Source organism: Sinocyclocheilus anshuiensis, unplaced genomic scaffold, assembly GCF_001515605.1.
Source record: "Sinocyclocheilus anshuiensis isolate Anshui unplaced genomic scaffold, SAMN03320099.WGS_v1.1 scaffold1107, whole genome shotgun sequence".
NCBI classification, from domain to species: domain Eukaryota; kingdom Metazoa; phylum Chordata; class Actinopteri; order Cypriniformes; family Cyprinidae; genus Sinocyclocheilus; species Sinocyclocheilus anshuiensis.
In genome coordinates, this window is record NW_015544191.1 from 47,930 (window position 1) to 57,315 (window position 9,386).

Sequence of the window (9,386 nt, forward strand, 5' to 3'; positions counted from 1 at the left end):
GTGTGAGTGTGTGTGTGTGTGCGTGTGTGAGCGTGCGTGTGAGTGTGTGTGTGTGAGAGTGTGTGTGTATGTGTGTGTGTGTATGTGCGTGTGTGTGTGAGTGAGTGAGAGTGTGTGTGTCTGTGTGTGTGTGACTGAGTGTGTGTGTGTGTGTGTCTCTCTGTGTGTGTGTGTGTGTGTGTGTGTGTGTGTGTGTGGCTGTTATTAAAACATTTGTACACACACGTACACTGGTGGCCAAAAGTTTGGAATAATTAAACTTTTTTTTTTTAAATGTTTTTTATACTCATTATACTCACACAATGGATGCATTTAATGGATCCATAAATACAGTAAAAACAGTAATATTGTGAAAAAAGTTACAATCTAAAACAGCTGTTTTCTATGTGAATCTCTGTTAAACTAATGTATTTCTGTGATGCGCAGCTGTATTTTCAGCATCATTCCTCCAGTCTTAAGTGTCACAATATTACAATATGCTTATTTTTTTGCTCAACAAACATTATTATCGATGTTGAAAACAGTTGTGTACAATTTTTTTTTTTTCAGTCGTGCTGCACAATATTTTTGTGGAAACCGTGATACATTATATTTTTCAGGATTCACAGATGAATAGTAAGAACAGCATTTATTTGAAATAGAAATTAAGTGGTAATTAATGTAACGCATCCTTGCTGAATAGTGTTAGTTTCTTTTTTTTTATCTTGCTCTCTGAAGGATCATGTGACACTGAAGAATAAGAGACTTTAACATAAAAAAATCTTAATTATACTAAACTTTTGGCCACCAGTGTTTGTGTGTCTTTGTTTTAAAGAGGATTTGTTCTAGAAGCGCCTTTGCTTTTAAAATGAAATGTGGACTTGTTTTCTTGTGTCTAGAGTACAATGACTTGAAACACGAGCTGCGTGAGTTTCTTCAACAATCTGCAAACCAGAGAAAGGTGAAGATAAGAGCAGCTTCTATGTCCGTCACTGAGAAAAATAAGAAGTGAACTCGATTCTAATGGATGTAGTTTGTTTATAGGACGTGACTCCTGAGGCTTTCCATGAGTTTTTGGAGGAACTGCAAACAAGAAAGAAGAGACGGTTGAACTGAACCCATCAACATCACAGAGTATTATGAAACTTATTCTTAGGGTGGATCCTCTTTAATAAAGTCTCCGAGCAAAAACACCATTGCTAGTGTGCGGAACTTTGAATTATTTCATTATTATTGCTCTTTTATTATTATTGTTATCTCTCTAGATTCCCTCTGTTAATTGTCAGTAAGGCACTGTCGGTCCACTTTGACTTGATGGGGTTAGCATGCTCCAGGACTGCTGATATAACAGCATAATGTGTGTTATTTTACAGTCACACAGTATTTCTGCAGTTACACTGACACGCCAGAAGGTGGTGACAGAAGACTGTACTTATGAGGCAATGGAACTGATTCATTTCAAAACACTGCTATATTTGGTGAACTTCTCTTTGTGATCATTATATTCGGGTGTGTAGATGGAGTGCAGTATAGCCCTGCTCCAGCTGCCATGTTTGCATTGTCATGTGACCTCCAGCATCAGTCACATCTCTTCCAGCCGTGCATGACTCTGGCCGAATCTGTAAGGTTTCCATTAATAATAGAAGTAATATTCAGGCTCCTACAGTGTGCCAATGACAACTGCTGCAAGGAATGAAACTCTATTTGATGACACCTCGTCTAGCTATACGGTCAAAGCAGAATGACAGTAATTAAACAGATATGTAGAGTTAAATTATAGTAAGATTTTGTTTTTCTTTTATTTAAATGCTCATGAAAAAGAACAAAACATGATGACTGAGTGCTTAACTGTGTAATATCCTTTGTATATCATATGTAATGTGTCCAAAAAATACGAAGAACATATTCTCAAAAATGCGAAGGAATAGTCGATGCTGTGCACAGGCGCTGTTAGCTGCTCGGTCTGGAGAGAAGTGCTGTGTCGGCGAGGGTTCAGACATCTTCACGCTTGCTCTATGCATCCAGGAGACGTTCTAACATGTCTACGAAGGCAGAGCAGTGTAAGTATGACGACGCTTGCTGCTGGGTCATGTATGGAGTAATATATGGAATATATCATAATCTCGGAGGGAGCGGCGTTGTTTCGGCAGCAGTCTGATTGAGCGCATATGTGTATATTTATATAGATATAAATACTGTATAGTACGGAGGGTAGAAATGTTAGAGCTTTACAATAACAGCTGACGGGAAGAGTTTAGACTTAGATAATGATAATGTGGTGCAGAAGACAGAAGATGTGATGTGTTTTTTTCAAGGTCGTATAGTCAAGCCATCCCTGCAGTGAAACACAAGCTCGAGTTGTGGTTTAAACGCTGATGAACTGCATGTGTTTGTTCATCTAATCATGCTGTTATTTAGAGAAATCAGATGCTGGGTGATGTCTGTGATGTGCAGATGAGCAGTGCTGTCTGCTGTCTGTTTTTATTGCCCAACAGTCGGTCCTCCTCAAAAATAAGCATCAATGCAAACTATAGCGAATTATAAAATAATGCTAATCATTTGACTGACCATTCATACTGCTATTCAAACACATGCTGAGCTTAAATCTTCTGTTTGTGATCATATGTAACACCTGGTCTTCATTGGACACATCATGCTTCATGTATCTGTGGTCAATAACATTAGTCTAATGCAGGTCTAGTCTCACAAACAAGACTTTATAACTGACTGTATATCATGCTGAGATGTAGATGAGCATTAGTCTATAACTCAGCAGTCACAGGGTTTATGCAGATCTACAGGAGACTGAAAACAGTCTGTCATAAGACAAGATCCTCACAATGTAAAACGGCACATCATATAAAAGGACAAATGTTAAAAAATGTTCATAATATAAATAAAATTGTGAGCACATAATGTAATGTTTTTGCATACTGTAATAGGTTGTAATTATGTTATGGACTCGTCATTATGGTAACTCATAATGTAATAATAAAGCGTAATTATAACCACGTAATCTAATACATTTCATACAATAAATATCCGTACAAAGGAAACAAAATACATAACACATATTGTATTTCTTTACAATAGTCCATATTTTTATTTTAATCTAGTTCATTACTCACAGAGAGCACAATGCCCTTTTTTTCTTTACACAGAATTTTGACCTTTTGTAAGCATTCTACATCACTAATAATCAGAAATATTCTGTTGTCTTTAACTCACACTCTAGTTGCTCCAAACCTGTCTTCAGTTAACTTACATTTGGGACAGAAAACAACATGATGAGAGTTAAAAATAGGAGCAAAACATCTGTACCCAGTGTGAGAAATAAGAGCGTGTTCATCGTGATACAAGAGCTCACAGACGCTGTTGTGTGACACATCTGAGCTCCAGCGGTTCGGTCACTGCGTTCATTTGTCCATCTGACAATCAAGACTGTCTGGTGTGGAAAACTCACTCGAAATAAGAGCAAGTTAGAAAACCTGTCTTCTTTCAGCAGTAACGTTGTGAAAATACAGATGTCATTGTGCTGCTGTCAGGAGCAGTTTCAGAGAGATCATCGTTTACTGATTTCTTCATCAAACAGCACAAAGCAGCAGCAGCAGCAGTGGATTGTTGAATATTATGAAATGTTAATTATGTGTCACTTTGCTCTTTATTTGTTTAGTTGGCTCTAAGATTCGATACTTGCAAGAGTATCACAACCGTGTGCTTCACAATATTTACCCAGTGCCATCAGGAACAGACATTGCAAACACTCTGAAATACTTTTCCCAGACCCTGCTCAGGTAAGTGCACTACACTGGAAATATAGGTGCGATACAAACACTGCTAATGTTGCATTCTAATGATAGGCAGAACTAGTTTCATTATTTCAAAGCAGATAAATATATCATCTTCTATCTAAATCTGATCATTTCTATAGCCACCGAGACATTAGAGCTCTATTTTATGATAAGATATATGCAGGAACCTCATGCATGCCAAAAGAACACATTTTGGATAAATTGTTTAAAGAGAGAGACTCAAACAGTTTTTCAAACACTATCAGGGAAGTTCTGAGTCGAGTATTGTTTTTGTTTGTCCTTAATATTTGTCTTTTAAATGTCAGTAGTTATAGTTAGACTCACAAGTTCACGTTATGTGTAAGAGCTCTTCCTCATGTTCACATGTCAATAGAAACAGTTTAATAAAGGTGCATGCTCGATGAAGCAGAGAAACCAAGTTTAGCATCTGAGAACAGTATGTAGTCGTGTGTATTTGTGATTCCTGTTATGTTTTTGTTTATCAGTGTTTTTGTCATGAAGAGTTGATAATGAGAGTACTGTCAGTGATATGAAATACTGGATTTCCATAGTTTTCAGTGGGTTTGAACTGTTTAGAGAGTTTTTCTTGTTGAGAACGCTGTTCATGTAGCATTCTGCAGCTGAACCACCTCTCATTCCCAGCCAAACAGGGCTGACATGTGTAGCTTTGATAAGAGACAGTGTGAGAAATACTACACCATCCTGTTGTATGTAACGCACATCCAACTACGTTCTCCTCTCCCTCCAAGACCATCACAGACCAAATTACTGCTGAGGTAGAAGTTGACAGGGGACAGCAGACACAAGCACCCTCCACATCCCTCCACGAACATGAGACATTGCTTTCGAAACCAGTGTATTCCTTTTCCATTACAGTTTTCCCCAGCCGTAGACTAGTGACATTTCTGTTAGAACTGAAATCCATATGCCTGTCCAACCATTATTCTCTTCCCCTAAATGATACTGAGGCAGTATCATAATGTATTTACATACAGACATTCTTTTTGACGGTGCAATAAACATGTGTTGTGACCAGGGAGCTTTTAGTCTAACCTCACATACATGTTTATTACTGGCTGAAGCATGTTTCTGAAGTGTCATCTCTGTATCGTCCTCAAAACTAATTATTTCGAGATTGCTCTCATCTCTGACAGCCCCTCCATTGCTCAATATTTCCCATGTGGCTCTTTAGCCTCCTGATCGGCCCGTGCCGCCCGTCCTCCGGGGATTGGCCGCTCGGAGGGCGCGGCGCGTGTGCCTCAAAGCTCGTTCCTCTGGCGAAGTACGGGGCTGCCACTGAAAACATGCCATTTTTTATATTTTTGCTCCTTGTCACCAGATACGCATGAGATGCAGTGATCGTCACGTGCTTCGCAAGCGCAAGCCTGCTTGATTTCGATCCAAACCAAAAGCCAGCTTTTCAAATGCATAGATGATGATGGCACATCTAAAGCAAATTCCAAAGTCTGTGGAGACACTGCATCCTATGTGGGGAATATCTGGGTTTGGTTCTTTTCTACTTACGCTGTCTCTGTAGAGCCATTTCAATGTAATGTGCTGTTTCTTTGTGTCTTTGTTGTCTCTTTTTTTCCCCTGTTCCCCCCCCCACCCCTCCCTCGGAGCAGCATCCTGTCCCGTACAGGCAGAAAGGAGAGCCAGGAAGCTTCCAATTTGGCCGTGCCCATGACCATGTGTCTTTTTCCTGTGCCATTCCCACTCACCCCATCTCTAAGACCACAAGTCAGTTCCATCAACCCTACAGTTACTCGATCCCTCCTTTACAGCGTTCTGCGGGACGCCCCGGCCGACCGGGGTGGTGCCACCCAGCAGAGTCGGGAGGTTCAGATCTCAGATTACCCCTCACTGGACTATCAGGGGCTCTATGCCACCCTCGTCACCTTGCTTGACCTGGTGCCCCTGCTGCAGCACGGTCAGCACGGTGAGTCCTGCGCCGCCTCACTCCCGGAGACACATTTCTGAGTGTATCAGAGGGGAGAGAAAATCACACTGATTGTAAAATACGTTGCTCGAAATAAAGATTACTGCTAGATGGGCGTTGATTTCCAGCCAAACAAATTCGCTCAGTCTTCTACAAATCAGTTCCGCCACGACTCACTTGCCGTTGGTGCCTGACGTTCACCCAGAAATCATCATTCTGTCATCATTCACTCACCCTCATGTTGTTTTTCTGCTGTGGAACATAAAAGAAGATATTCTGAGAAATGTCTTCGAAAAGTCAATGGTCAGTTGAAGTCAACTGGTTACTAATATTCTTCAAATATCTTCTTTTGTGTTCTGCAGAAGAAAGTCATTCAGATTTGGAAGCACATGAGGGGAATAAATGCTGACAGAATTACTATTTTTTTTGGTTAACTCTGACCTCTTTGAGATCCTCGGTGTGTTTCTCGGGAAATTAAAAGAATCTAAAAAAAAATAGAATATTGCTGCAGCTTATTAATCAGCCATTATTGGACGATTTTGAGATTATCGGCAGGAATTGCTCATTCCATCTAGTGTCCATTTTCAATAAAAAGTGCTCTTTTTTCTGACAGCTGTCAGCCAGCTTTATCTCTCCTATCTGCTGGCAACTAAATAAAATCAAAGTATGCCGTTAATTGCTTTCATTTTACAATTATTTATCTGAACAATGTGCATGAGTCTGAACTTGGCATTCTTCTATCTCCGTCATCTGTCATTCACCATAAAGAGCTTTGACTGGATAACAACATTATCAACGTACAGTAACGTACAGTATACTATTGCATTATGCAGAATTTGGATGCATTCTGAAGAAAACACAAGGCTTTAAATGTCATTGTACTGTTCAGAGATGAGTTGGTAAAGCTGCATAAATCTCTAGAGGACATGGTGCTCATTCGTTCATCTGCTTGTCTTTCAGATCTGGGACAGGCCATATTTTACACCACAACATGCCTTCTGCCTTTCCTTAGTGATGATATTCTCAGCACTTTACCCTACACCATGATCTCCACTTTAGCCACCTTCCCTCCTTTCCTGCATAAAGACATCATAGAATACCTGAGCACGTCCTTCCTGCCCATGGCCATTTGTGAGTAAACTAACTTTATTTATGTGACTATGAGAGATGTTTCTTCGAAGAAAGAGTCAGAGAATAACTTCAGTATTTGAGCGATCACATTGTGCTTCCAGTAGAGCACATTGCTGGTTTGATTAGCAGCAAGCACCAATAAATGCAGCACCATGTGACAATTGTGCACTATGAAGCAAGAAAATTATTTTTGTGTTGCAGTGGGTTCGACTCGAAGAGAGGGTGGCATTCCAGCATATGTCAATCTGTCTGCCTCGTCCATGCTGATGGTCACCATGCAGTACACTTCAAATCCAGGTACATATGCATTTATCAGGCTGCAAGAAAGTTACTTCTATAATCAATCACTGATGGTTATTTGCAGAAGACTCAATCATAGTGTAGCTTTTTCAGTACAGAGCGGGTTCTGGGCTCTAACTGTTTCTCTGGTTGTCTTCAGTATACCACTGTCAGCTTTTGGAGTGTCTCATGAAATACAAGCAGGAGGTGTGGAAGGTATGCTTCGGTTCTTCATGTCTTTTTGGAGATTTTTCCAAAAGCGCTTCTTACTGACTCAGAGATCACTGTGTTTTTAAAGGATCTTCTGTATGTCATATCCTATGGCCCATCCCAAGTCAAACCTCCAGCTGTTCAAATGCTCTTCCATTACTGGCCCAACCTGAAGCCTCCCGGTGCCATCAGTGAGTACAGAGGCCTGCAGTACACAGGTGAGATGTTTGATTAATTTCTCCAAACCACTGCTTTCAAATGGTTGGTTTCAATGAACCAGGTCAAAGCAATAATGTCAGCACGTATTTCTGACATCTCATCATTGTGGTTTACATGCTCAAACACATTTGGATAAAGTCAGGCACACGCCTGCATTGTGAATTATCCATTCAGTTATATTAATTTGGGGGGTTTATTGTCATCAATGTTTTAATCAGTGAATGTGACAGGCTAGTATTGATTAGGTCTTAATTAAGTTTTACTATTCTACAAATAGATTAGGAAAATCTCGGGTTACTTGACTGTAATGTTGTTCCATGAAAAGCACCTTCAGGTTATACCTTTGTCTGAAGAGATGACTAGACATGCCCACAGTGCGGCAATTAGGTGCAGTGTCTCGTTCCAGCTTTTTCAGGGAACAGGGTTACAGTTAAATAACCTGAGACGTTCCCTATCAAAAGCTATACTCAATGCTGCATTTCATAACACTAATGGGAATGAGAATACCAACCATGGCACACTAGAAAGTGTCTGGACCCCTCAAGGCTGTGTAGTGTTTACACATAAACGTTGGAGAGGTCTCAGACATGACCTTGGGATGCTGACTCAATACATGCGAGCCTGGAGTAGCATGAATATCCAAACTATAGAACCTGATGAACGTGTGCGGGGAGGACCAGCCTGCAGCTCCCCTTAGTAGAATGGGCCCTAACTCCTGGAGGTGAAGCTTGACCATGCCCTCATAGGCTAGGGCAATATAGCACCCTTAACCCAGTGTGACATTGTTTGCCAAATGGCAGCCGCCCCCCAGTTGTGGCTCCTATAGCATATGAAAAGCTGCTCTGACTTGCGCCACTGGCTGGTGCGGTGGACGTAAATCTGAAGGGCACAGACTGGACACAGTAAGTGAAGTCTCTCCTGATCCGACATAGTGAATGGCGGAGGACAGAAGGCTTCAAGAATGACTAGATGCATGGTCGAGAATGGAACTTTAGGAAGATAATGAGAGTGAGGGTGCAAAATAGTCCAGGGGCAAAATAGGATAGCGAAAATCCCCAGTTCTCTTTAGAGAAGTTATTGCCATGAGAAAAACCATCTTTAGAGTCAGAAGCTTGAGAGGCGCTGACTCTAGTGGTCCTAACCAGACTCTCAAGTGCTACACCTAAGTCCCACGAAGGGACTGTCACTCTGGCAGGTGTCCTCCACCGCTTAGCTCCACAAATGAAGCGAGCGACTAGAGGGTGTTTTCCTATAGGGTCCCCATCAATTAGAGCATGGCCAGCTGAAATGGCAGCCACATAGACTCTGAGAGTAGCAGGACATGTACCTGCAGACAGTCTTTCTTGCAGGAACTCCAGCACTGAAATAACTTGGACTGGGTTTGCTCAGTGTCCAGCACACCATCTTTCAAAAACACACCATTTGAAGGCATAACGTCTTCTAGTGAAAGGCGCCCTAGCACTTAGAATAGTTTCCACTGCACCAGATAAAAGAGCAGGATCTCTTAGTTGGTTTCAGAGCTTGGGCCGGGGATGAAATATCGTCCCCTGTGCCTGAGATAAGAGGTCTCTCCTGATCAGAATCGCTTACAGTCGTCAAGGAGGGATATTAGTCCTGAAAACCAAACTCTGGTCAGCCAACGAGGTACTATCAGCAAGAGGCAAGTCCCTTGTTGGTGGACCTTGGCCAGGATAGTTCACCCCAAAATGAAAATTCTGTCATTAATTACTCACCCTCATGTCGTTCCAAACCCGAAAGACCTTCATTCATCTTCGGAACACAAATTAAGATATTTTTGATGAAATCCGAGAGCTTTC

General features: G+C 41.2%; 2 protein-coding genes across 2 annotated transcripts in view; both read left to right on the top strand.

Moving 5' to 3' along the window:
- LOC107696506 (putative E3 ubiquitin-protein ligase UBR7) overlaps window positions 1–1,169 on the top strand; it is a 5,511-nt gene extending 4,342 nt beyond the window's left edge. The window contains exons 10-11 of the mRNA XM_016496867.1: window positions 879–940; window positions 1,024–1,169. Of these exons, the coding sequence (XP_016352353.1) occupies window positions 879–940; window positions 1,024–1,095 (134 nt within the window). The 3' untranslated portion in view covers window positions 1,096–1,169. The remainder of the gene's footprint in view (window positions 1–878; window positions 941–1,023) is intronic.
- Window positions 1,170–1,968: 799 nt separating this feature from the next.
- Window positions 1,969–9,386, top strand: part of LOC107696501 (protein unc-79 homolog) — a 53,434-nt gene continuing 46,016 nt past the window's right edge. Inside the window, exons 1-7 of the mRNA XM_016496860.1 lie at window positions 1,969–2,039; window positions 3,653–3,773; window positions 5,417–5,730; window positions 6,691–6,861; window positions 7,063–7,158; window positions 7,301–7,356; window positions 7,439–7,568. Coding sequence (XP_016352346.1) covers window positions 2,018–2,039; window positions 3,653–3,773; window positions 5,417–5,730; window positions 6,691–6,861; window positions 7,063–7,158; window positions 7,301–7,356; window positions 7,439–7,568 — 910 coding nt within the window. The 5' untranslated portion in view covers window positions 1,969–2,017. The remainder of the gene's footprint in view (window positions 2,040–3,652; window positions 3,774–5,416; window positions 5,731–6,690; window positions 6,862–7,062; window positions 7,159–7,300; window positions 7,357–7,438; window positions 7,569–9,386) is intronic.